This window comes from Pleuronectes platessa, chromosome 1 (genome assembly GCF_947347685.1).
Source record: "Pleuronectes platessa chromosome 1, fPlePla1.1, whole genome shotgun sequence".
NCBI lineage: Eukaryota > Metazoa > Chordata > Actinopteri > Pleuronectiformes > Pleuronectidae > Pleuronectes > Pleuronectes platessa.
This window is the reverse complement of record NC_070626.1, coordinates 17578180-17604962: the sequence shown is the minus strand read 5'-3', so window position 1 is coordinate 17604962 and position 26783 is coordinate 17578180. Positions and strand designations below refer to the sequence as shown.

The 26783-nt window shown below is 42.0% G+C and overlaps 4 protein-coding genes across 7 annotated transcripts; 1 reads left to right on the top strand and 3 right to left on the bottom strand.

The window, feature by feature from the left end:
• Positions 1-505: 505 nt before the first annotated feature.
• On the bottom strand, positions 506-6127 carry ogfod1 (2-oxoglutarate and iron-dependent oxygenase domain containing 1). The gene is made up of 13 exons (XM_053419406.1): positions 5844-6127; positions 4993-5138; positions 4863-4909; positions 3553-3653; positions 3348-3464; positions 3147-3238; positions 2605-2733; positions 1696-1809; positions 1540-1619; positions 1190-1449; positions 956-1084; positions 760-818; positions 506-676 (listed from the first exon to the last, which is right to left on the bottom strand). The coding sequence occupies exons 1-13, from the start codon at positions 6001-6003 to the stop codon at positions 518-520; spliced, it is 1593 nt and encodes a 530-aa protein (XP_053275381.1). The 5' UTR covers positions 6004-6127; the 3' UTR covers positions 506-517.
• A 1453-nt stretch (positions 6128-7580) lies between these two features.
• Positions 7581-10745, bottom strand: nudt21 (nudix hydrolase 21). 2 transcript variants are annotated; one of them, XM_053414557.1, is made up of 7 exons: positions 10443-10745; positions 9317-9517; positions 9159-9222; positions 8984-9073; positions 8816-8891; positions 8593-8707; positions 7581-8486 (listed from the first exon to the last, which is right to left on the bottom strand). In XM_053414557.1, exons 1-7 carry the CDS (start codon positions 10562-10564, stop codon positions 8375-8377), a joined length of 780 nt encoding a protein of 259 aa, XP_053270532.1. In that variant the 5' UTR covers positions 10565-10745; the 3' UTR covers positions 7581-8374. The 2 variants fall into 2 exon arrangements, with proteins under 2 accessions (XP_053270532.1, XP_053270534.1); XM_053414559.1 differs by having other exon boundaries at positions 7581-8069.
• Positions 10746-12401: 1656 nt separating this feature from the next.
• LOC128438073 (uncharacterized) lies at positions 12402-16248 on the bottom strand. The gene is made up of 7 exons (XM_053420452.1): positions 16147-16248; positions 15563-16010; positions 15384-15476; positions 15265-15301; positions 14716-14787; positions 13214-14623; positions 12402-13093 (listed from the first exon to the last, which is right to left on the bottom strand). The coding sequence occupies exons 1-7, from the start codon at positions 16209-16211 to the stop codon at positions 12795-12797; spliced, it is 2424 nt and encodes an 807-aa protein (XP_053276427.1). The 5' UTR covers positions 16212-16248; the 3' UTR covers positions 12402-12794.
• Positions 16249-19181: 2933 nt separating this feature from the next.
• On the top strand, positions 19182-25450 carry LOC128438047 (transcriptional repressor CTCF). 3 transcript variants are annotated; one of them, XM_053420411.1, is made up of 13 exons: positions 19182-19342; positions 20855-21113; positions 21206-21388; positions 21480-21849; positions 22003-22173; positions 22282-22415; positions 22499-22619; positions 22707-22856; positions 23131-23291; positions 23377-23559; positions 23653-23827; positions 24060-24206; positions 24350-25450. In XM_053420411.1, the coding sequence occupies exons 2-13, from the start codon at positions 20877-20879 to the stop codon at positions 24604-24606; spliced, it is 2289 nt and encodes a 762-aa protein (XP_053276386.1). In that variant the 5' UTR covers positions 19182-19342; positions 20855-20876; the 3' UTR covers positions 24607-25450. The 3 variants fall into 3 exon arrangements, with proteins under 3 accessions (XP_053276386.1, XP_053276402.1, XP_053276393.1); XM_053420427.1 differs by lacking the exon at positions 19182-19342 and adding an exon at positions 19477-19603; XM_053420418.1 differs by lacking the exon at positions 19182-19342 and adding an exon at positions 19642-19791.
• Positions 25451-26783: the final 1333 nt, after the last annotated feature.

Sequence of the window (26783 nt, the reverse complement as noted above, 5' to 3'; positions counted from 1 at the left end):
ATGTCAAATGATATCAGCATCATTCCGTCATGTCGAAGTTATATTTCAGCTCTTACTGAAAAAAAGGTATGGTATACTTGATTAAGCAATACATTATCTCAGTATAAACTGGATAAGGCAAGATGTTTTTTCAAGCTCTGTCCATGTTAATATCAAATACACTTTATTCCTAATCTTTTCATTTTAAGTTAAAGCAAAAATCCAAGATGGCTTCACTGCTTCTTGTGTCAATCAAACGGAGGACACCTGTCTGACATGTGAGACGAGGAGTCCGGCTCATCTCATCCACTCTCACTTATCTTCTCACTTCTCACATGCTTTTAGCAGGTGTAAACTGCATCATGTCTACTGTCCATTAAACCAAAATCGTATATGTGGATGAAAAGGGAGCAATCTTATCTCACTGAAAAACCTCATCTTACTTTTAATAGATAATTATGCCTGGGTAATATCTATACACATGTACAAATAAAACAATAAAAAAAGATGTAAAGAAACACAAGACTGATGTGAATATTTATTCATAGTACACAAAAGAAAAGTCATAAAATGCTCTGGTTGAACTCTCGGCAGAATCACAAGAGCTTTTGTTGTTGACGTGTTTGACAAATTTGAGAGTTTCTTTGTCTCTGTAGACGAGGGCGAGGGAGTTGTCCTCTGGATACACAGTCAGGAGCTGTGAGGAAGATGAAAACAATGATGATGATGATGACAATAAGTGAAGAGTCACCTGCTCTTCTCGGTGTGATCAGCACTCACCTCCTCATCCTCTTCATTAGCAACATAACACGAGAAGCCTCCAAACTCTGACTGCCAGTCTACGAAACATAACGTACAGTAACTGTCACAAATTTGATAGACAGAAAGTTCTGAGTGTGTGTGTATGTGTGTGTGTGTGTATGTGTGAGTGTGTGTGTGTGTGTGTGTATGTGTGTGTTTGTGTGTATGTGCTCACCTGCACAGCCAAAAGGTAAAAGAAGATCCAGAGCATACTCTGCTCGAGCTGCCTCTCCATCATGCAACAGAGTGTAGGCGCCATGAGACCATCGACGCAGTTCACCACAATATGTAGGTGTGTTCAGCTCTGAGGATACACACACACACACACACACAAACACATTGAACCATCGAGTCAAAACACAAGCACAGCTGTACAAACCAGTCGACAACACCTCAATCTGACACACACCCTTCTCTCTGTTTCCATTCGCTGATGGAGACTCTGTTGACGATGACGTGGCTTCCGCCTCCCCTGCTTCCTCTTGCTCCTCCTTCTTCTCTCCCTCCTCGTTGTTCTTCTCATCATCGTCATCATCAGCGGGACACAGGAAGTGCAATCGAAGGCCGGTGAAGTTGGAGAGGAGCAGAAAGAAGGCCTCTGAACGAAGCAGCTCCAAGCATTCGCTCACACATTGAGGCACGGAGTCCAGATTAGCAGCTTCATAGCATCTGAGTGCACGCACAGATAAGGTTCATGTAATTAGTCGTTTAAATACACCATCCATCACAGACTAGAGTTAACCAGAGAAATGATCCCACCTCTTATTGGGCGGACCTCTCCTCGTCCACTGAATCTGAGAGAGTCGCAGGGCTTCACCCACCGCCCTGAACTTCTCCTCCTGAAGACGAACACAACATCGATCAACAAGAGCTCGTGGGCAAAAGTGAGCAAGAGGAAATGGGGAAGACACTGACCTTGAAAAAGTCTTTTAGCTGAATTTCAGAGCTCTCTTCAAATTCCCCCTGGATCTGTTCTTGATAGGAAATGTCGATGTAAATGGGATTTACCCACTCAAGCAGCAGAGTCTCCTGTCATCAACACATAAACAAGAATATATATCATATGCTAAAGGAGTCATCTGACCTTTTGGGATATACACCTATTTGATTTCTTTGCAGGAGGTAAATGGAATCAATGCTATGTTCACATCCGTTAAATGAGGAGGAGGGGTGTAAGCTCAATCATAACCCCTGTAGAAAGGCATTATGTCATTTTAACACTTTTTGAATTAAACAAATGAGATATAACATGTTAATGGTTGCTCTTTAAAGATAATTTCAAGGGGTCGGTAGATGGTCGTGGAGAAAAAAGTAATATAATATATTCTAAATAAATGGACATATTTGATACAGTTTTGACATAAAATCTAATTTTTCTTCTCTCCGTGAACAAATAATTTTTTTTTTCCCATACGCTGTAATAAGAACTTAATTTTTTTAATCTGGAGGTCCAGAGTCGGATCAGAGAAGATGTTCTTGCTGCACACAGGCTGTGTGGCAGCTCAGGGGAGGAGAACAAATAAAGAAGTATCACGCCTCATGTTCCTTATGACTAATTTCCTCTTAAAGTAAGAAAAGGTTGTTTGCAGCGGCCTGATCTAACTGGTGGGTCTTACATTGAAAAGGTTGAGAACCACTGTGCAAAGCTAAGTGACTGCTGGCATCAGCTTAATAATTAATGTACAGATGTGAGTGGTATTGATCATCTCATTTTACTCTCGCAAGAAAGAAGTTCATGGATTTTACCCAATATACTTTACTACTATTGTTGCTAATGAGATGGTAAAATAACACTGTGTTTATATACATTTTGAACAAACTCACATCTCGTGGTAGGTGTGGACTCCTCGGGATGGGCGGCTCTATGTGGCGAGGAGGACGCTCCAGAGACGGTCCGTGAAACCAGCCGCTCAGGGACAGACGACACTTATCCTGCGACAAAATTTCTGACACCTGGAAAACAAAGACACAACCTCTAGATTGCTCTTCTGGTGCAACAGAAATATACAGGGTTTAACTTAAAAAGGATATATGTCCTCATATAGGACACCATTTTAAAACTATCATTTTTATATCAGCAGAGCTAAGAATGATATAAATGAAAAATGATAGGCCTAAAACTATCTATTAAATATTAAATAGATATATATGTCTTTAAATTAAACCTAATAATATAATGAATCAATCGTTAAACATGACCTGGATCTGGAAATGTATGTGTGTATGGTTGGATGCATGGAAAAATATTATTGGTGATACAAGTTTTTTATTAAACCGCATAACAAAAAAATATAAAAGGGTCTTTCGTGGGACTGTCTAAGATCTGCAGAGAACCTGAATACAAACACCAGAGCACTTTTTCTTACTTGGTGAAATGACACCGGGGAAACTTCAAAAAGGACGAGCGTGTTCCATGAGGGTACGAGCGACTTCACTATACTCTGTGGCTGGAAATTACCTGATGACAAAGATGAAAAATGTATGAGACTTATGATGTCTAAAGGAAAGAAACACACACACACACACACATTTACACACACACACACACACACACATCAGCTACCCACCATCTGTTGTGTAAAGATCAAGTGTTCCCCCATCGCTGCTTTGCCACGGCGGCACAAGATACAGAATGAAAGCGACGCGCCTTCCCTCCAACTCATCATCATGACACAACAGAACATCTAGATAGACAACAGAATGAGTTTATTCATTTCAAGTGTCTAAAATATAAATCAGTCCTTCCTGTTGAGAGTAGAGCAGCAGGCTCACCTGTGTATTCATATCTGGCACAGGAAATATCCACTGTGGGCTCCAGTTCAACCCCCAACACTTCACCAAGCCAGGAGCGGAAACGCCCAAACAGGGCTGATCTGAAAACAAACACACAGAAAAATCTGGACAACAATTCACTGTGACTGTCACATGTCCTTTGGGGACGGTAAAGCTGAACCTTTAACATTCTATAACAGGAGACATTTACTCAGGCTCAGCACACAGACAGGTTGGTCTACTGCCTGACAGCCTACCATGACATTTTGTTGTGACATAAATAATAGATGATGACAAGCAGAGGCCGTTATTGTGCATTTCATTATGACGTTTATGCTCCAGGGCTGCATTTCTGCACTAGGTGTTGTGCCATATGATAAAAAATAAGTATTTGGAATGAATTACACATTACAGTCTCTGCACAGTAAACACAGCTGACCATAAACATGATGAAAAAACTGCACATTATATCCAAATAAAGGTTTTTTGTATTTGTACCTGCTGTTTGAGTCTACAAGGTGTTGTGTATTTCTTTCTTGTGGTTTAAAATCTCACTGACACTGTTGTAATGACAGAGTCAGCACTGTTACACCACTGAAGAAATATTCTCTATACAGGTTTTCACTGAGTGTGATGTGAGCTGCAGCTGAATCACTTCCCCCTTATCTTTCCTGCACAGTCCCAGTGTTGATGTTAACTTGGATCATCATCACCCCTCCATGAAGAAAATATACTAATTAGGTGACAAAGGTCAACTCTGGCTCCACCTGGTGGAGCTGATAGGTAGACCTCAGAATCTCTCACTACCCTTTGGGTAACATTTACAGTTTATTAAAAAAGAAAAGAACCTATTATCCACATTTGTGAAAAATTGTCTTCAGCTCATCATTAAACAAGTAACAACATGAAGACAGACAATCATGAAAACAAACAACAATGACAAAGCAAGCGACAAAAAAAACAAAACATTAAAAACAACAGGCAATTGGTATAACAGGAGCGCACACAAGGTTGTCTCGCCCACCAAAAGAGTTCTTGTTGTAGCCCATCTTTCAATTGGATGTCACAGTGTATGGAATTAAAAAATACTTAAGGCTTAAAATGAAGGACTTAAAAAAAAAAACATTTCCATAGGGGCTCTATAGCGCCTCCTGGAGCTGGAAAGCGTGGTAAGGGAAAGGGATGTCTGGAATACTCTACTTGGCCGGCGACCTCTGAAAACAGATATAAAGCGGATGTCCTCCATCTTTAAATACAGTCTATGTATCCACACTTAGAGCAAAACAATCAGAGCAGAAGCCAAGTCTCACCTCAGTCCGGCGATATGTGGCTCTGTCCTCTTCTTTAAGTCGTCTGACTGGATGGAAACAACAACAAAGTGAAGGTACTGTAACATCAGTTAACGACACAAACCCAATGGACTAAATCTGTGATGTTTACCTGTTTAAATCTGTAGAGATCATTTGACTTCTCGTGGAAGTTGAGCGCCAGCAGTTCTCTCTGCAGGTTTCCTACAAAGGTCTCGCTGCCAAGGAAGTTCTTGATGACACAGTGAGGGAAAGGGTGGCAGTCCAACTCCAGATCCCCTGTATAAAAAATAACAAAAAATAATGTGGCCAACTGAGCTGTTAGACATTTATCTGCTAAAATATATGAGTCAGTATTCATGCTTTTTGGCCATAAGGACCATTTAGTATCAGTTCAAAAAATAATTGTGACAAAGACGTACTGAGCGAGACACTTGACACGTGTCAGTGCTTTCTCCTGGAAAAACATTTAAATGGTAACCCTGATTCTAAATTACATCAAAAAATCTGCAATAATTTATATCTATGGGGAAAGGAGGATGAATGGAAGTCAAAGTCCCAGTGAGGATAACTGCACAAACAAGTCTGTGTGTGTGTGTGTGTTCCTGTACTTATAGCATAGACTCTACAGAGTGTGGACATTTTTGGAAGGGGCCTTACTTTTTCAAAGGGCTGTTTGAGAGTTAAGACTTGGTTTTGGGATTAGAACCAGGTTGAGGTAGGGATATGGGTTAGGCATTTAGTTTGGATGGTTGTGGTTAGGTCAGGGAATGTACTATGTCGATGAGTGTCCTAACTAGACCTACAAACCCTTGTGTGCATATTGTTATTAGAAAGGAAGAAGAAAAAGAAAGAAGTAGTGACCATGTGTTTATTTTTCCAGCCTTGTTCTGATTGAATATTTATGAATCATCCTGAGTACAGACCCAGCAGCAGCAGCCGCACTGGTGGTCTTGTTTACTTGTTTATTTGTTTATGCCTCACCCAGAATGCAGCGGCTCTTACGGCTCCACGCCTCCTTCACGGCTACCCTCACCTGCTCGTCCTCGAGCACTGAGCCCAGATCCGCTCTCTCTTCGCTCCTCTTCTGCCTCCTCTTCCTCTCTGCGTCGCCACCTCCGTCCCGACGCCGTTTAGAAGCCATCAGGTTAACCACCCGCTGCTAAAACCTGCTGAACATGCAGTTTATGAAGAGCTTTTGACAACATCCACATGTGTGCGAGTCAGTGAAGCGGCCGTCGCTGCTAAATGACGTGAGAGTCTATGGTTGTGTTTGCCCCGAGTACAGACTGTCAGGCAGAGCTGGAGAACCACGTGGAAGAAAACTAATATTACATGTTGGAGTATGGCTGAAATGAAAAGTGTGTTAAAGCTGTACTTATGGAAGAGAAAAAAAAGTGATTTACTATAGTACATAATTTGATTTGCTGGTGTTGATATGTTCGGGTTAAGCCCCCATTGAACAGATGGGAAGATGGAACTAAATCTAATTGCAAAATATTTGATGTGTGAACCCTGAAATCCTTTTCTTCACTTAGGTTGTTTATGCTTCTAGAATAAGACTCTTAGTATTGGTTAAAATCACACATGATTAGTTGATAATGTTCTTTTCTTCTTCTGTCTGTTATATAATAACATGATGCATCCAGAGTTTTGCTCAGCCTTCCAAGATGGACAAGTGCAAAAAGCAAGTTTGTTGGTGGCAATGTTTCGACCATTCATGTTGTGTTGAGTGATTCTATGTTAAAATGTTTTGATTAATAGACAAAATTTGATTAAAAAGACAATTGCTGAGAAGACATTAAGTACCACAAGGCACCCATCTTTTTTCTGGAGTAACTTGGCTAACACAAGGCTTTGCGTTTTTATTCTCTGTATTTCTATATTTTGTTTGTTTTGATTTATTTTGATAGTGATATGAATCTGAAATTAAGCTTAACTGAGTTTACTTTAGATGCTTCAAACATATGTAAAGGACAATATATTTTGGGGTCACAGCACAGTTGTTAGTTTTATTAGGTCGGCTTTAGAGAAATGTTTTTTCAATGTAACATTCCACATTAGGACAGATGAAGTAAAAACATATTTACATGTGCAGGGCAGCAAAGCCAGCATGTGGTTTGTTCAGTTAATACAGTTAGGATATGTCACCTAAAATATGTAGAAAAATACAGTATAATAACAGCCTGGTTTGTGTTGTGATGACTCCAGGACCACATGACTTTGAACATAAGCGGTTTAGAGAGGATGGATATTGTATCATACAGGCTACATTCAGGAAGTAAGCAAACACTCAATTTAATGAACCTACATAAGAAACATGACCTTTGTGCTTCAGGGGCCACAGGAAGGCTTCAGCTCCTAGGTAACGTGATTTTATAACAAATGCCTTGTCATTCCGCTTAAATTAATTTCAACTGGGCTTTCAGTGAGCGCCGCAATCTGACCTAGTGCAATGCATTTGGAATTTTGTGTTGCAGTTAAAGATAATTGTTCCTTCCTTCAAATAATCACACCAGTAGTATTGTCATTTTACCCATTGTGAATGTAAATAAAGATTGTTAGATCTTATATTTTTTAAATAATACAGCACATATCTAAATTTAACTGATATAACTTAATTATAAGGATACAAATATCTTATGTTTTAACATTAGTACTTAAATATAGTACTGCCTTAAATTCATTGAGGTGATTGGTAAATTAAATAGACAATTAAAATCACTTTGCAAAAAGGTTTTTATATAACTACTTCATAACAGTCAGCCACTCTGAAAACTTTATAAAAAACACACTCAAAGGACTGCTTTATTAAAAGGAAAAAAAAACATCATTATTACAGGTTAAAACAGGAAACTCAATTTTGTATTTTGTTTAATCACACTGACCTCCTGAGACAACATAAAATCAGATTGTGAACAAACTGGAATAAGCACTCAGATACCACAAAAGCTAGCAGTTTCTGTCCGATAAAAAAAAAAGCATTCACATGACATTTTCGTTTTCTCCTAACAGTATAAACACCCCCACGGACTGTAAATATACCTGACATGACAAGTATTTTTTTTTTCTGTCAAAGTTGAGCCAGAGACAAGTCTCTTTAATCACATTGTTCTTCTATGTTTAAGCTTCACTCAGACGGGGCTGCACTCACAGAGACAGCCAGGTGGGACTCCTGTTCACCCACGTTAGTTGTAGAGGAAGTTGAACCTGTAAAAAGCAGTTTATGGTAAATGATGACCATCTTTATTAAATTCTTGCAGGAGTCCAGTGACAGTACTGATTTTCTTTGTAATACATTGTTTCCCCTTTTGAGCAAATTTATTCAAAACACAGAAATAAATATGTCTGCACACCTGAGTGTGGGACTGGTGCATCAAAGGACAACTTTAATCAAAGTAACAAACACTCACACTGCTATTTCATTTCATATAAACAATGATGATTTCATTTTTTATTTTTATCTGCAAACTCTCAAATTCCTTTTCCTCTTTCTGGCCTGATGTGTTGCAGGTTTAGTTACTCAATTTAAAAAGGTCTCCAGTGTTGTGCTCAGAAATATCAGCAGGATGGATATCAGTCTGTAGAGCTGTAGGCTCCGTGCCACCCTGCTGCCCACAGTTGAACCTTAGACATAATAAAGTGCTTTCTCAGATTTTGCCACTGAGTCTTTTCCAGTTAAATTAGGTATTTTTTACAATCAGTAAATTCATGCATAGGATAAGAAGATTACCTGCTCAGTAGCTGTGGTAGACTGGAAATGATTGGTCCATATCCAGGAGCATTGTCATACAGTTCAAACAATGGTGCTGCCACCAGTTTGTAGTTTTTGGGGACAGCAAACAGCGCTGTAGAAACATGAAGCAAATATTTCAAACAAGAAGGAATAATAAACGTGAGGCATTTAAATCTATTAAACTTAAGTAATATAATAATTTATATAGAAATATACTGACCTTTTTCCTGCAGCTGGACCAGGAACAGTTTCTTATGCTCCTTGGGTTTGGTGATGTGAGCTGGAATGTAGGGGTACTGCAAAAAGTAATTAGTAAACATTAAATATCAGTACCTTTTAAAATGGTTACTTCCTTTAATTAAATCCTCAAGACATCTGTGTCACTAACCTGTGGAGGCTCAAAGTTGGGGCGCCACCAGTTTCCGATACAGTCGTCAATCACCCAGTCCTGCTTCACCCCGTCCTGTCGCCCGAGGATCTAAAATTCAAAGTAAAGTTAAACATGTAAAACTCCACAATCATCACAGCAACAAGAAGCTTAAACTGCGGTGTGACGTAGCTACCTCAGTCATCAGGCGCTTCAGACCCTCCACCTCATCTTCTCCAGGACTCAGCTCTCCACCAGGCCTGCAGGAGAGAGGCAAACTCTCACACGATTGCTCAATAAAGAAAACACACTTCTACCAGTTTTTACAGGAGCCTCTGAACATCGACCACTCACAGTTTAAAGAAGGTGGTGCCCAGCTGTAGAAGCAACACATGAGGCAGTCTGTGTTCATGGACAATGAGGACACCCTCGACTGTCCTTCGCATTCCCATTTTATCAAACTCCTCCCGCATCCTCTGGAACCGGGCTGCCACCGAACTGTCCTTCTCATACAGAGGCTCCTTGGTGCCGAATGTGTAGTTGGTGAGAGGATATCTGAAACAAACAAAAAAAAACACATGACGAGTCTTAATAAACAATCAAAAATAAAGCTGAATATACAGAACATTTTCGCCAGGGATTGCAATTTATGGAGAAACATACTGGCAGGTTACTTACTTTACTTTACATGCCCTTAATGCAAGGTGACACTTCTTACTGACTTGTTTTGCCCAACCAACATGAGAAAAGTCAAATGTTACTTTAATGTTATAGATGACAGAGAAATAATTGTAAATGTTGATAACAAATTCACTTAAAAAATAATTAATGAGCCCTGCCTTGAGCTACTTTTTTATCAAATCAGTTGACAAATTGCAGCTATAATTTCAATGACCATAGTACAATTTTCTACACTACTTAGAAGAAAAGCGCCCAAAAGTATCATATTATCAACCTATATGATACTTTTCTCAAATTTCCTTCTCCTTCTCCTACTTTAGTCTGTTCTTGTCGGAGAAACAAACACATTTAAGACCAGAACATTCAAATTTGTTAACATGCCATTTTCACAGCAGACCTTTAATACTAATAACATGGATCATGGTTCTGGTCAGTTCAAGTGTCCCAGTGAGACAGTGTGATAATGGGCAGCATGTACAACACCAGGACCCTGAAACTGAAGCAATACTCAACTTATAATTTACACCAGTACCTTTTCTACTGTAACATTTCAAAATATCTGAAAAATAGCTACATGTTGTTATACACTATTATCTGATGTTTTATACACTGTTCAATCAAAAAGTTATCAATGGAAACACTGTGTCCAGTGTCCAATTTATTGTTTTAGCAGCTAATTGAGCTGCTATCACTTTTTCTTCCACCCTCTACTGGCGGTGGACGGTGCACAAGTGAGCTCCGGACCCATGTAAACACTGGTATCAGCTTCAGGTGCATTATTTTCGGCTCGTGGACTCACAGGTTGATGGACCTCTCCAGGGTGAGCGGTTTCGCGGGCCCGCTGATGTACTTGTTTCCGAACTGAACGGCACCGCCGCGCGGCCATCCGGCGGCCGAGCGACTGGGAGGCACCACGGACATCTCTGCGGAGAGCAGGGCGAGACGGAAGCCTGCTGCGAGGGTGCGTCGACTGGTGGTGGGTTAAAAACTCACTGGATTGTCGAAAGAGCCAAAGAAAAAATCGAATATTTGCACAAAGTCCAACAACAATTGCTCTAGCGTCTTTTCCCTCCGTCCTCCTTTTCCGGGTGAGGTCCCGTGTTCCGGTGGGATATCCCCTCCAGCGACACCTGCTGTTTGGAGGATGAACAACTAAGCAGGCCCCAGTGCTCATAAATACGTTGGCCAAGAGAGCTCAACGCATTACATATGCAGAAAAACCAGTGAATAAGACAACAAGTGATGAGCTTTGAGAGGTTCCATCACCACTGATGAGTAACCGACTTCAATACCTTCACAAAGCACTGAACTACAGCCTTGTTCATCACTTTTTGGGGTCCCCGGGACACATTTCCTGTGTCGTTGTCTTAATTTGCATGTGTTTTTTCTATTTGCATGTGTTTTTTCTATTTGCAGTTCTTTTAAAAACTCTGTCAGCCAGTGTACATAAACCCCTTTTTACTTTACAAATGGAGCGAGTCCTGTAGTGAAACACCACGCATATATTTATGTATATTCATATACAACAATGAAAATATCTTTTTAATTGAGAATAAATAATTTTTGTCTAAACAAACAGCTGCTTTAATGTGAGGAGTTGATCCTTTTCTTGTTAATGTTTCAGTAAACTCAGCATCTTTGAGAACTTTTGGAACCAAACATGTTATCTGAAGTGATCACCTTCTGTGTGAACTTATAAGATGTATTTTCCGTGGATTTCTAACAACAACAAAAACAATTTATATAGAGGACAGACTGGGCCTGTTGCTCCCCATTGAACAATGCTGGTATGTGTTTGTTTATAATATCTGAGCTCTGCTCTGTAGTACTTAAAAGTTTAGTTTTCTTAACTGACAGTTGATATTGAGATAGGATACGGTTATAAATGAATATGATCTAAAAGTATGTGTTATAAATAATTTGTTTGGGAATGTTTAAACTTTGTATGTCATTTAATCAACCACAAAAAAACAGGCTTATAAAATAACTGTGATGATGATTCGGCACCCTCACCAGAAACACTGTTCATCCCTGATAAAGTTGCAATGCTCTTCTGCTGAGCGTAAAGAGCATATAGGGACATAGATCCCATTTTTAAAAGGAAGAGGGAGGGTAAACAGACATTACACAGAGATTTTTAAATAAAAGAGCATATAGGGACAATTATTTAGAAACCTCTCTGTGCTTTGTCCATTCACACTCCTCTCTTCCTCCAGATCTTTCATGATATTACCAGGTTGTCTAGTTATCGACATTTACAAGACCAACATTGACAGGAGAAACAACCTTTGTTACATCCAGTACCACAGGCTTTGAATTTTGGACTATTTGATTTGGTTGTGCATGAAACAAAACACATTGAACTACAGCGTATAGAATTGGTTTGGATAAAATTATGACTGTGTTTCACTTGTGAAAATGTTTAATTTATCAGAATTACTTCCATTTCATGACTCAGATACACAACATTTTTTACCTAGATATTTTCAAACATAAATTCTTTAACCTTAGAAACAATGGTAAGGCTAATAAATCCTCACTCATGCATATGAGCTTTTTCCAGATCTTTCAACAACATTTCACAGGTTTCCAATGTGGATGAAGTTTGCTCATTTGTTATCAGACTAATCAAATCTGAAACCTTTGTGGGTAGAGACAGCAATATGGGAGCAGCTAGGATACCAGCGTAGTTATCTCCATGAGCTCTTTAAACCTCTCGCAAGTATCTTGGGGTTTAGATTTTTAATTGAAATACATTCATTTGTATTAACATTACATATTCACACATAAAACAAACAGAGAGACAGAATCAATTCAATATTCCATTTAATAGTCATATCTATGTCTCTTATCAATCTATTGTAAACATGGTGTCATTTACCACAGTAGTTGTCTTATGGTACATAAACATACGTGCAATGCAAAAAAGTCAAACAGAAGTTAAAAAAAGGACAAAGACACTGCTGGATTCGTTGATTACATCACACCACGGAGATCTCAGTTCTTTGGTCCAGTGGCCCACCCTGTGTGGTGTGCTGCAGTAACGTGGTGGTCCCTGTGGGAAGTGCCATGGATCATCCCCCCGTCTCTTTACTGTGGCAACTCCTGTCGCTGTCACAGTAGTTGGTCCCATATTTAGCTTTTTTTTCAATTACTTCTCGCCTACTGACTTTGTTTCCTCTTGTTTTGGACCTTCAACTACTCCCTCTTCTACTTCTCCCTCTTTGACTTCTACCTCATCACTCACCTCACACCACTCACCCTCTTTCCCCGATAGAGGTTCAGCCACTGCGTCTTCTTCAGCTGTCTCACTTTCTTCCTGCACTTCTTTCCTGGTTTCTTCACTGCTGTCCAATGGTGGTTTTTCATGCCTCTTCTCATCATCAACAACTCCCTTTTCCTCATCCATCTCAGTTTGTTTACTCTTTTGAACCATCTCTATTTCCTCATCTGCCATGGGGAGAAAAATACGAATGAGAAAAATATCCCAAAACACATCATGCAATGTACATATATGCATAATAAAGCAGAAAAATAAATGCCTATGTCACATTCTCACAGAAAACGTACCTGTGCTCTTCTCTGCAGGCTCTGCACTGGGTTGTTCTACAGGAGATGTCTGTAGATCTTTATCTTGGCCTGGACGATTGTGAGAGTGTGCTGGACTGGTGAAATGTTGAGAAGTTTCACTTGAGCTATCACTAACATAGATAGTTGGGGTTGCGGGGATAGTGAGTGTAGTGGTCACATCGTTAAAATAAGCTGGGTCTGAGTCAGTCGCCCGTGTGGAGCTAACTGCTGCTGTGGTTGCTGAGCTGCTGGTGGGAGTGGTTTCTGCATGGTTTAAAGTGGTGGTGGTGGTGGAAGTGGTGTCTGTGGGGGTTGTTTCAACACAAGATGTAAAGGGAACACAGTTATCAGTGGGGCTAGGCATGACTGGGTGACTAACGGCGGAAGCAGGGATGGAGTTGATGCAGTCACTGGGAGTTGGGCTTCTAGTGGTGGTGGAGCTGGGGGGAGGAGGGGTAGTAGCAATCAGGGTGGAGGAAGTGGTAACGGGGGCATCAGGTGAGACAGTAGCAGTGATCGCATCATAGCAGTTTGATGTTGGAGATGTATTTTCTGCGACTGGTGAAAGTAAAGTCACACAGCAAGGGGAGCTGACCAAAGTGGAATCATCACTTGCTTCGGTAACTGAATTGGTGATGGTGGACAAGCATGAGGGTGCAGTTGATGTGCTGGTGGAGGGTGAAGCAGCTGTGGTGTAGACAAAAGCAGCTGCGTCACCAGGAGAAGCATCGACTGAGAGAATACCATTTAGCTCTGGCAAAGTCGATATAGGCGACAGATTAAGCGATGCTGTGGAAACAGAACCTTCACTGATGGGAACGGAGACTGATTCAATGGTGGTAATGGTGGTAATGGAAGGCGTTGTTGTTGTGGTTAAATCGGAAGGGACAGAGGGGCTCGGAGGGATGGGCACAGAGGAAGTAGAAATAACTGAGACAGTGGCAGGGGGATCAGTGGGCGTACTGGTGCTTGAGAGGGTTTTCGGGGTGGTAGTGGTGGGCATTGTGGTTGTAGCTGCACTACCTTCTGAGGCTGTGCTATCTAGCTCTGTAGCATTCGTGGGTAGTGTAGCTGCTGCAGTAGAGTTAACATAGTCAGTGCATACATCTGTGTCAGAGGGAGCTACAGTACTTGAAGGGGAAATTGAGTCGGGGATTGAATCTGACATTGTCGGAACAGTAGGAATGGTGGCAGCAGTGGGGGCGGGAGGAGGAGACGGGGCTGCAGTTGGACTGACTTTAGTGGGCGTGCTCGTCTCCCCTTCCTGTATTTGGGCCAGCTCGTTGTCAGGTGTGTTGTGGCCAGATGTTGTGGGGGGTGCACCTGGCTTGATGACTGGCTTTGGGAGCAGAGCAGGTTTCCCAGCTGACTCGTGTGCTGACACACTTGGTCGAATTTGATGCCTTGTATCTAAAGAATGAGACATTTTGAAACAATTTAGAGTATATTCTACACTGCACATATAACAACGGGAATTTTGTTTTGTGTTTGCATGTATTTACCTGAGGATGCAGACATTGTTCGAGGTTTTGAGAAAGATGCCGGTGGCTCAGGTTTACTGTCAATGATGGTTCCTGCGACACAAAGAGGATTTATGTCGTATTTCACCAGCAGAATTAAGTCCTTATTTTGTTCTTATAATAGATGGAGGAAGGTCAAATGCTTCTACGTGTCTTATCAGCGCTGTGTCTGAAATATAAAATATTTTTAAAGGAGAATTGGTCCATGTTAAAAAGTCTCTCCTTTTGATATAAATCCCGGAAATTTCACTTCATTAACATAAGCTGGAGCAGAGAAGAGCCCAGCAGTGATTAAAGACTATTTTTCTATTAGCCGGGAAAAACGTTTTTCAAAGTAAATAAATAAAGGACTTAAAACAAAAACTACTTAAGAAAATAATGTTAACAAAAACATGTGCTATAGCCTCACACTTTCACCTTTGTGCTGAGTTTTGCATAAAACCAACATTGCTGTAAAGGAAATAATGATTATAATTCCACTGTGGACATCAATGGCTTGATATTAAAAATCTAATATATAAATGGACATACCTTCAGATTCTGCTTTTTTCATCTCTCCCTCCTGATTCTACAAGAGAAGAAGATGTAATGTAACCCTTGATGACTCCTACAGTATAAACATGTCAATTCAGACCCACTCATTCACACACCTGTGTCTCTTCTGGTGGGGGTTTTGAAACTCCAATACGTTGAAGCATGAGATGGAGTTTCTGTTCAAAACTATTCTGGCCTTCGAATTGTTTCTGAAATCAGCAACAGCAGAGAGATAAGTGTTTTCTTTTAAAGCTCATCTACTGATCTGAATACATATACAGGAACTTAAACTCACCTTTGCAGTGTTTCTGGCATTGGGGTGTCCTGCCGCTGCGGATCCAGACAGCAGAATGAGAGACTGGGACTTCCCCTCTCTGAGAGCTCGGCGTGGAGGCGCGGCGTCGCCTCTAAGTGGGGCAGCACCAGAAACAGGTGTCTCCTGAACAGCCGACTCTCCATCTTTCGCTTTTTCCTTTTCATTTTCCCTGTCATGTTCCTTTACTCTGTCCTTTTCTTTATCTTTCTCAGCTCTGGCGACCTCCCTGAGCGGGCGAATGAAATCAGCGATGGAGGCCTTTTTGGGGCGCCCCTCGAGGCTTGGCTCCGATTTCAGACCTCGTCTCTTTTTGAGTGTGAAGAAATCACCGAGCTTCCTCCTGAGTGTTTTCGTCTGGGGTGGACAGGGGACGGAGCTGGCAGGAGCAGCTTCGTGCACTGTGATGATTTCCTCATCCTGATTTTTCCTACATAAAGGGTCAAATATATTTAAAATCTAAGCAAATTCAGTTGGACAGTTTGTCAAAGCAGTATAGTTTGTATCTAGCGCAGCTAAATGAAGGGACAGTAAAGACAATGTCATGTGTCAGCTGTGATACTCACAGTGTATCAGTAGGAAGTACCCTCTTGGTAAAGAACTCTTCGACTCCTTCATCCACTCGCCCCATGAGCTCGAGGACTTCATGTTCACTCTCGATTATTGTCTCCTAGTTACCACACACAGAATACAGACCAATCAAACAAACTTGTGCTGAAGTGAAATTTGCATCGTATTTTGTGTTACATAACTCTCACCTCTGAAAAACCCACACACTCTGGCCTGTCTTTCCTCTTCCTCTATAGGTGTATTTTAGTTTGAATCTCTCATGCAGTCATGCTACAAACCAGCCACCCGGGAGTCAGTTGCTCAGTAACGTACGATGGGGGGGCGTCGCTGGATTTGGCATGAGGAATGATAGCAAGATAACTCATTTTGCCAATGTTGGTAATGTGATATCGAAATTGCAGCTGTTCGTTGCTGAATCATCCTGATCATATTAACATCTGTGCCCACAAGTGGCAATAAAAGCCAAGAGGTTGACTGTAGAACACAAATTTAGCAGAAGTCGCCGTTATTTGATCTCCTGTCAGGGGAATTGCCTTGAATTCTGTCTCCCTGGCCATTTGTGGCCAAGGGAGTGACTCTATGTCTACAGCCTAATAGCTCTGTGACAATACCATCAGCTCAGGGAAAAAATGGAGATGATCACACACACTCTACATTTTGACACCAGCCTGTGAAAAATAAATAAATAAATGCCATTAGCTTTTTTTCAGTGAGAGCAAGAGAAGACATTCAGACCAAAGTACCAGCCGCTCTCCCACATAGTCTTCATGGTCTTTTACACAGCAAATACCAAGTGTGGGTTCTTCAAACTGCTGGTGACCGGTACAATAGGACTGCCTCTTTCAAGCAGGGACCAGGCATCTTTTACTGCTCTCCCCCTCCATCCTTCCCTTCCCCCTGCCTCTCCCCTCTGTACCCTATTACAGCTCTCCCCCCCTCTCTTTCTCTCTCCCTTCCACCACCTTTCCCCCACCCTCACACTCCATTTTTTCAAGAATAATACCCTGTGTGATCCTCCTTTACAGTACCTGTGGTCTGCTGGGACGGTAGTTCAGTTTTTGTCGATGAGGTCTTGGTCGGCTCTGGGTGTAGTGCCTGAGCGCCGGTCCGCCCAATGGCAGCTCCATCGGGGAGACACGGCACGCTGTTGCCGTGGAGCTCTGTTGCCCTGGCTCTGTTGCTGAGGCACCGTTGCTAAGAGCACAGGCACCAGCAGTATGTAATGCTTCCACACTGGGGTGGGAGGGGCCAGGCCGGGCCAGACTGACAGATCTGACAACAGAGCCTCGCCTTTCTCTGCCCCCTCCCCTCTGAGTGGAAAACCATGAGAGAAAAGATGGTGATAAAATTAGAAGAGAAAGAAAGACAGGAGCACAGTGACCTCATCGACGTTCGTTTCATCCGTGCATCCTGGAACAGCCATGTGCACATGTATGTACACACTGCAGAGGAAACCGCTGAAATGGACAAAATGTTCTACTGGTTATGTAACGAATTAATTATTTATTTTATATGCGGAGAAGATGGTCTGAAATGCTGTAAGTGTCAAGCTGAACTGGAAGAATCATTCACAACTCAAACACTGAACACATACACACACAATTCTATTATTTCAGTGCGTGTCGGAGCAAAATAGGTCAACGATACTCGAGGAAACTGTATTAAATAGCCATTAGAGGATTGTTAGAACCCTTACTTGTGAAATGTCACCCCCCCCCCACACACACACACACGCACAGTCACCCGCACCCGCACACACACACACACACACACAACCGGCTGCTATGTTGCTTTTTACTTTTCTCAGCAGTTTCCCCCTCAACCCAACAACCCAGAAACAAATTGTTTTCCACCTATGAGCGCTTGTCAGCTTTTCCACGTGGAGTAATATGACAGCAGCCATTTTACTACTTGTAACCTTAAAGGGGAAAAGATGTAGGCTATTTCAAAAAGCCTAAAATCTATCTAAGTGGATCACCATAGTAACACAGCCATTGTCATGTTAATGAACTCTTGCCTGCTTGTTATTATGCTCATGTGTCCCTGTTAATTCGTTTTTTGTTGAAGACCAACAAGCCACACTGCACTGTGTGTTGACCTACTATTTTCTCCAACTAATTCAAATCAGTGAAGGTAGACTAAATAACTCACTATGATGTTTTACAGTTTAACACCATCAACAAGTACATTCTCCGCAGATTATCATACAGTGGAAATGAGTCCTGTCAACAAAAACTGAACCTTAAGACATTCATAAAGGTAGGATGAATTGACAGTCGTGCTAATTCACATTAGTTTTACTGCCTTCACTCCCTTAAAAGGGCAAATAGTCGAGTTTTAGGTCGGGTGTTAAAGTTAGGGTAAGTTTCAAGGAAATACATTTCATTCTTTGCCCGAATGTGACATATGGCAACGTATGTGATTGTGTGTTTGTGCATTTTGTTACCTCTTCATGGCCTTTTTCTGCGTAAAAACTCACTTTGTGAGTGCAAGTCATTTCTGAGGTCCTGGTTATTTGGTCCTGGTTTGGTTGGTTGGGAGTAAAACAAGAATTGTGGTTAGGATACAGTTTGGCATGGATTGGTATTAGTTAAGGTTAGGGATGAGGTTCTGGAAAAGGCTCTACACAATGAATGGAAGTCAATGAAAAGCCCTGAGATGCTTAATTTGTGTGCGTGTGTGTGTGTGTATGTGTGTGTGTGTCTGTCTGTGAGGCCCGCCCTGAACCTCCAGCATTAACACCGCCCTCCTGCGGTAGATGTTCTCAATATCTTCCTCTACTGAGAAGAACCTGTCTTTTGAGTAAACACTGACTGGGTTGTTGGATCTGCGGTGTAGGAGTCGCGCTCGATTCACAGTGAGCCGAACTCTTCATAAATCGAACAAATAATAATTGGTCAGTGGTATCGATCAGCCCCGTCACGTTTCCACGCCCCCGGAGGAATTCAAATCTGGCGCCCATCACCCACAGCCTCGGCTCCACCACTCCCCTCCTTTCCCTCGGGCGCTGAATCCGCGCAGCCGCGTCCGCTCCCCGTAGCCGCCATTTTGTGTTGGGCCCACTCCTGTAAAGCGGGAGAAAAATATTAGTCCGCCACACATCATCCAGGTGCCGACCACAGCAGGACCGACGAGACCGCAGCGGGGGCACAGACACCGAACGAGGACCAGGAGTGAGAGGAGCCGACGGGAGTAAGTAAAGCCGCTGCTTAGGGTCCAAACACGGGGACGTTTTTGTAGGAGCCGTCGCCGGCCTCTAGGTGTCACGGTCGGGCTTACCGGCCAGGCGGTTGGCGGGGGGGTGTTTGTCTCCCTCTATCGTTATCCAAACTGCACTAAATCCCTCTATAAACTGCTGCTCCCTCTCCCAGTTCAGCCTTTCGGTGTTTTTTCGGCTGATATTTCCCGATGCTCGCACCGGGATGGCCGGATTGATCAGTAGCTGTGTTTAAAGTTAGTTTCGGGCCTGTCGTCCATCTTATCGTGCCCTTTGTTTCCTGTTTTCAGACACAGTCGCGCCTCCCGAGTTCAACAACTATCACGAGTTTAGTAGTTTGCATCGATTCAATGATGTGTGCGTTTAGTCGGATGAACCGATTACTAGTCCGGATAAACTAAATCGTACCAAAATGGATAAGCAGGTGAACGAGGCGTTGGTGGATTGATCGACTGTGCAGTTTCTGTTATTGCCGAACATGATGCATCGATGGCTGATCAGATCACACGAAGGAGCACGTCTACTTTTTAAAAGTTCACTACAGCGTTGTACATTATAGCAGAGGGGGTATCGCCCAAGTACACTTACTATAGTACGGTTCTTAACTCTAGTTTTGAAATATTTATACTCGTCTTGAGCAATTCGTTTGTGCTGCCCTGTACTTGTACTGCGCAATCTTTGAGGAAATGGAATGGTTTTAACTACATGTATCCGACAGTAGTCGTCAGTAATTCATCTTCACAGTATTTATATAAATGTATATATTTTCAGCAACAGCTACTCGTCCATTGCCATTGAATTAATCAGAATCCAGTTTGATACGTTTCTATCATTGTAATCACAGTACATATGTGGAGAAAAAAGTAGAGTAAATGTACTTAGTTTCACTCCTTGCTTTACTAAGGGCATGTAAGTTTATTGTCTGCTGTGGTAGGGAGATGAGTGCTCTGTAGTAGTTCCAAACATCATATTACAAAATATACACTCAAGTTTACCCAGCTTTTAAGTAGTAGTCCCCATTAGTGAATTAAGTCAATATATGCATAACTACCTAAGCCTTCAATCAGCTATTAAAGGTCTGGGAGGTGTACATTATTAACTGAGCCAGGACACATTTTACTTGATCAATGTTAATCCGCCAAACAGTTAAAATATTTATAAAATCCAGAGGTGCTTTCCCAGGAGCGGCCACTGTGGCACTGAGGTGCTAATCCTGCATCCTGGTTCATCAACACCACCCGAGTGTGTACATTCAATGGGAAACACTGTATTGGCCCCTGATTTACTGCATTTGCAGCAGTACTGCTGTAGTTCTTCTGTCCTTTTGTTTTTAATGTGTCACACTTATCCATTTTACAAAGTACATTTTAATGGTTAACATGCCGTGTCTATCGGTGGATAAAGAAAATGAATAAGAACATCTCTAGCCTTTCAATTTTTAAACACAAGTTATGCTCACTGTTAAATATGTGTGTCTTCTTTATTAGGAGTGTCGGTTAGCCCGTTGCCATGGAGGGTGAGGTTGTCTCCATGGAGGCTGCAGATGGAAAGGTCCTGACAGAAGACGGGGAGGACTTGATACATGAGGCATCTCTAGCTACACAGGGGGAGGTGACTGGTAACATGGAGATGATGGTGATGGAGGGTCTCGATCCCACTCTGCTCCAAATGAAGACTGAGGTGTTAGAAGGAGGCAGCACAGTGACTGTTACTGGTGGAGACGAGGGTCAGATCATCACGCTCCAGGTCGGTCCAGAACACGTGTAAAGTTGATGTTGGATTTTCAGTTACTAATCTTGCTGTGAAATGTCAAGTTAAATGTTTACTGTTCCTTATAGGTGGTGAATATGGAGGAGCAGGCGGGTGCAGCATTAAGCCTTGGTCAGCTTCAACTGGTTCAAGTACCAGTTACAGCAACTTCTGTAGAGGGGCTCCAAGCCACGTATGTCGATGCATCATCTGCTCACAAGGATTCAGAGCCAGTAATCTGTCACACTCTTCCCCTGCCTGAAGGCTTCCAGGTGAGAAACAGCTCTTTGCTGATGTGTAACAAGATTAGTCATTTTTAGTGAACTGGACACAATAAGTAGAACTGGTGACATTTTCTCATAGGTGGTTAAAGTGGGTGCCAATGGTGAAGTGGAGACCGTAGAGCACGAGGAGCTTCAGGCAGCCCACGGGTCCCTTCAGGAGGCAACGGGAGAAGATGTGGACGAGGGAGAAGTAGCAGAAATGGAACCACCTATGGCCCAGGAAGAACCAGAATGGACAAAGGACCCAGACTATCAGCCCATTAGCTCTATCCGGAGAGGAAAGAAAGGAAAGAAGAGCCGTCTACGCTATGCAGAGGGCGATCGGGATATGGATGTTTCTGTGTATGACTTTGAGGAGGATCAGCAGGAAGGGCAGCTGTCAGAAGTGAATGCTGAGAAGGTTGTGGGCAACATGAAGCCACCAAAGCCCACCAAGATCAAGAAAAAAGGTCAGACATTCATAACATCTTTTAGATTCGCTATATAACTTCCAAGATATCTGAACGTGGTTGATAAACAGTGTCTCTCTGAATATATATCTCCGGAAGAGAAGTAGATTTTCCCAGTTTTGAATGAGCTGGTTTTCTCCTTTGTGTGTCCAGGTGTGAAGAAGACTTTCCAGTGTGAACTGTGTAGCTACACCTGTCCAAGACGCTCCAACCTGGACAGACACATGAAGAGCCACACAGATGAGAGACCACATAAATGTCACTTGTGTGGAAGAGCTTTCAGAACAGTCACCCTGCTGAGGAACCACCTCAATACACACACAGGTAATTCAGAAAACATCTATTTAGACAATTATGAGAACATGTTGTATTTTAATTCATATGTGTGCTTTTTTTCTGGCAAATAAAGTTTTATTATCTTTTCTTACACAGGCACTCGGCCACATAAATGCCAAGATTGTGACATGGCGTTTGTGACCAGCGGTGAGCTGGTGCGTCATCGTCGCTACAAACACACGCACGAGAAACCCTTCAAGTGCTCCATGTGTGACTATTGCAGTGTGGAGGTAAGTCGTTTACATAAAATCAAATTCGTCTCCTCGTTTCCTGTGATGGCCTCTTTTTGACGTTTCTGTCTTGGTCTTCCCAGGTGAGCAAGTTGAAAAGACACATCCGTTCTCATACTGGGGAGCGTCCCTTCCAGTGCAGCCTGTGCAGCTACGCCAGCAGAGATACTTACAAGCTGAAGAGACACATGAGGACACATTCGGGTAACGCACTCGGTGTCCATTTCTCAAAACATGGTTCAGTTTGAGAAGAATGTAGCACTCACTCCATTCCCACTTCTCCTTTTATAGGTGAGAAGCCATACGAATGCTACATCTGCCATGCCCGTTTCACACAGAGCGGCACCATGAAGATGCACATTCTGCAGAAGCACACAGAGAATGTGGCAAAGTTCCACTGCCCACACTGTGATACTGTCATCGCACGCAAGAGTGACCTTGGTAAGCCGTGTGTTGCCATTTTTTCCTTTAAAATACAATTGAGTTTATGACGTGCAGGCAAGGCTGGGTTTTATGAGGGTCTTTTTTAGTTGAAGATCATGAAATAAGTTCATAGTTGTAGCTTGATGCTGTCTTAAATTTTATTATCTTAGACCGCGCAATCAGAGGAATCCGACTGCTCCAACATGGAGGGAGCAGTTTGTTTGTCATCCATACAACAGGCCTGAGTAGTATTTATCTCTGACTGTCATGTCTTTGCTGTATTTTCTCTCAGGTGTTCATTTGCGCAAGCAGCACTCTTTTATTGAGACGGGAAAGAAATGCCGTTACTGTGACGCTGTATTTCATGAGCGCTACGCTCTCATCCAACACCAGAAGTCCCACAAGAATGAGAAACGTTTCAAGTGTGACAAGTGTGACTACTGCTGCAGACAGGTGCGTGTCACGTCCAACGCAATGTAACACATGTACGGTGATGGTGATTTTATTTCCCTGCTGAATTGGATCTGTTGTGCTACAGGAACGCCACATGATAATGCACAAGCGCACACACACAGGGGAGAAGCCGTTTGCCTGCAGCCAGTGTGAGAAAACATTCCGGCAGAAACAGCTCCTGGACATGCACTTCAAGCGCTACCACGATCCCAACTTCATCCCCACTGCCTTTGTCTGCGAGAAGTGCAACAAGACATTTACACGCAGGGTAGGACTGAGCTTTTAACATACTTAGCAATGGTTTTACTTATTTTGTTTCCATTTGTCACTGAGCACTGAAAATTGTTAATGGGCTCCACAGAACACGATGCTGCGTCATGCTGACAGCTGCACGGGTGAGAGTGCTGGAGAAGAAAATGGAACCCCTACACCCAAAAAGGGTCGTCGTGGCAGGAAGAGGAAGATGCAGGCCAGGGCAGATGATGATGATGATGATGATGAAGATGAGGAGGAGGAGGATGCTGATGAGGACACAGGTATTGTATACCCTTCTGATACGTTAGTTCATCTCCATTTAATTGCTTTATTGGAAAGCTCTTATAGAACATGCCTCCCAAATCAAACCAGTAGCAACTGTGAATCGTTTTTGATTCAAGCCAATAACGTGTTGTGACAGCTGACTGATATTCCCCCCCATAACTTTAGTAAAAGTATCTTGCTCAAGTCAGCGTTTTAACTCGTACGTGCTCATCATACCTTGATATGTAGAGGGGGACTTGGATGAAGCAGAGGAAGAAGAAGAGCTGCTAGCTGAAATCGAGATGGAACAGGCTCCACCAGTCGTCCCCATCCCAGCTCCCGTGGAGCCACCAGTCAAGAGGAAGCGCGGGCGGCCCCCGAAGAACAAGATAAACAGTGAGTGTGCGGCTTAAAATGAGAAGGCTGGTCTGGTCACATATACACAACTAAACCATCAAATCACAATTATTTGATTTTAAACCATTGTGACAATCTGTAAAAAATATATATTTGAGTCTGACCTGAACCGTTCTCAACAGCGGCTGCCATCATTCGTGTTGAGGACGAGGCCACTGGAGAGGTTGATGACATCATAGTGAAGAAGGAGGTCGGAGTTGAACAGGAGGACGTCACCGATGATGGTGTAGAGCAGGTGGTGGTCGGTGAAGGGAAGTCGACCATTGACATGGAGGAGTTGTCCCATGAAGAGGGGACAGCTGAAGTGGTGCAGCTGTCCGGGGCCCCGCCCAACGGAGATCTGACCCCTGAGATGATCCTCAGCATGATGGACCGGTGATGGATGTGAACCTGTAAACAACCCATGACCATATTTTAATTTTAAATCTTGGCATTTAGGATCACAAACACTATCCTGCACAGAAAACAAACATCACTGTTGTAATTTAAGATATTGATTTTTAAACATGTATCGTCCAAGACTTGGATTAAGTGAAAAGGGTTTTAATTAGGATTTAACAACCGAAAAAGATTTTCAGTACATTTGAATTTGAGGTGGCTGTAGTTGAAAGCAGTGTCTTTTTCACTGTTTTCTCTAAAGTTAAATAACTAAATCTGAACCGGTCATATATTTTTGCAATTTATTTCCAACCCACTGTTTTTTTGTTATACAGCTATTGCTAAGATATGCACCTTTTGTAAATGGGTACCAGCTAAGTAGTAGGGTACTTGCTTTATTTTGGTTTCCATATTAAGCTGAAATTCAGTGAGATTTCTCATCAATTTCCTGAAAAAGAGCAACTACCTTCAGGAAAATGTTACTGCCATTGATCACAGTCACTTCAAGATAAAAGAGATATTATGAATATTTTTTATTATTTTGTTTTCTGTGGTTACTAGGTCCCCTTTTTAAGATTTTTTTGTTTTTAAAAGCTTGATAGACTGCTTATCTAAAGCTCCCATTTTCCTACTGTCACCCGTAGATGATGCATATGTACTAAATATGTCTGAGTGCAAGGAAAGGCTGTGGTTTTTGTCCCAATATGTAGTCATTCCACTTTGGGTTGATGTTTTCCTTTTGTACCATTGGCAATGCAACGTAGCGGCTTGAATGACATTTTATTAACTGTGTCAGAAGAAAACAGATGTATGACTGTACAACCAATAAAAAAATTAGACATTGAGACTGACGCTTAGGTTTCTGGAGCTGTAATATTTTCAATACTGGATATTTAAAATCAGACTGGGTTAACTGGGCAGTTAGTGGGGTAGTTACAACAGGAAGGGCTTGAATCACTGCAACTGGGTGCTAACAGAAATCAGTGTATTTTGCTTGCGACTATATTTTATTAAATTGAGGACTCTTCACTCATTTGTGTGTCTAGAGTTTGTCTAACTTTAACAACTGAACAGAACAGACTTAATGAATACAGAATTTACATCTCTATACTACATGATCCCTGTGCATGTGGGATTTCTGATTAGTTTGTAATGGTTGCTGCTCTGTTTTTTCTCCTAAGTGTGTCGTGTAGCTTTTTGTGGTTTGAAAAGCTTTGCTCCTGAAGTGCTTGAAACACTTTCTTCACGACCCTGACTTTTTCCCCCCTTACAGCATCTACCTCACTATGTAACGGGATGTGCCAACCTACTGGCTGTTTTGGATTGGTATGGCAGAAATTATGTAATTGTCACCTTGACTACAGCAGTTTACTGCTGATCAGGAACGCCTCTGGGTTAGGTGTGATATTTCTGACACACTCAAAGCAGTTGACCAATCATATTAGAGTGATCCTGCTGACTAACCAGGTCATGTTGTTTTTTTTGGAGAATCGAGGACTAAAACGGAACATTTCAGTCAGAAAGTTTAAAAAAAAAAGGGGACCTGCAGCAATAAGTAGTATGCCAAATAATGAATGTTCTGAAGATTACACCATAAAAACATGTTCTGGTTGCTCCTGTAAAATAAAAAAAAATGAACCTGAAAGTGGTTAAAAAATTTATTAAAAAAATATCGATGTCTGATTTTGGACTACATCCTTGACTGCAGGACACTTAACTGAATATTATGCCTGAAATTTCATTGCAGCGACTTTAATGTCCTAACTGCTGCTGTAACCATGGTCATGGAAGATATCTGGAGTCTGATCTCTAAAACAATATTTGTGCTTAGATCCTGAATAGCATTTGGCTCTGGGATAGAAAAGGAAAGCTCAGCACATGTAGCCTGTGCTATGGATCAGTCACAGAGAGGTCTCTGGAGTATGTGTGGGTGGTGGAAGACTTTTTTGGGATACTTGTTTGATCATGGGTCATTCTACCTTAACACAAGAACAGCTGATGAAATGTTTCTCCAAGTGGAAACACCACTACGAGTATGGTTTGGAGTTAAGACACCAGAATAGATGTTAGTATCTTTAATGATGATGGTTATAGTGGCATCTTGGACACTGGGTGTATTGTGTGAAGGGTTTAATATTAATAATTTATTTAATATAAGTGCTTAAACTAACTAATTAT

Excerpts from the sequence above, each read along its gene's own strand:
- LOC128438073 (XM_053420452.1), bottom strand. The coding sequence starts at position 16,211 with ATGGGGCGAGTGGATGAAGGAGTCGAAGAGTTCTTTACCAAGAGGGTA. Across the intron at positions 15,302-15,383 it reads CCCCACCAGAAGAGACACAG|AATCAGGAGGGAGAGATGAA; the intron begins GTGTGTGAATGA and ends CTTCTCTTGTAG. Across the intron at positions 14,788-15,264 it reads GAAAAAAGCAGAATCTGAAG|GAACCATCATTGACAGTAAA; the intron begins GTATGTCCATTT and ends TTTGTGTCGCAG.
- LOC128438047 (XM_053420411.1), top strand. The coding sequence starts at position 20,877 with ATGGAGGGTGAGGTTGTCTCCATGGAGGCTGCAGATGGAAAGGTCCTG. Across the intron at positions 22,416-22,498 it reads GTGACTATTGCAGTGTGGAG|GTGAGCAAGTTGAAAAGACA; the intron begins GTAAGTCGTTTA and ends TGGTCTTCCCAG. Across the intron at positions 23,292-23,376 it reads GTGACTACTGCTGCAGACAG|GAACGCCACATGATAATGCA; the intron begins GTGCGTGTCACG and ends GTTGTGCTACAG.
- nudt21 (XM_053414557.1), bottom strand. The coding sequence starts at position 10,564 with ATGTCCGTGGTGCCTCCCAGTCGCTCGGCCGCCGGATGGCCGCGCGGC. Across the intron at positions 8,892-8,983 it reads CCAACTTTGAGCCTCCACAG|TACCCCTACATTCCAGCTCA; the intron begins GTTAGTGACACA and ends TACTTTTTGCAG. Across the intron at positions 8,487-8,592 it reads CTACCACAGCTACTGAGCAG|GTTCAACTGTGGGCAGCAGG; the intron begins GTAATCTTCTTA and ends ATTATGTCTAAG.
- ogfod1 (XM_053419406.1), bottom strand. The coding sequence starts at position 6,003 with ATGGCTTCTAAACGGCGTCGGGACGGAGGTGGCGACGCAGAGAGGAAG. Across the intron at positions 3,654-4,862 it reads CCACATATCGCCGGACTGAG|ATCAGCCCTGTTTGGGCGTT; the intron begins GTGAGACTTGGC and ends GTTTGTTTTCAG. Across the intron at positions 819-955 it reads TTTACCTTTTGGCTGTGCAG|ACTGGCAGTCAGAGTTTGGA; the intron begins GTGAGCACATAC and ends TATGTTTCGTAG.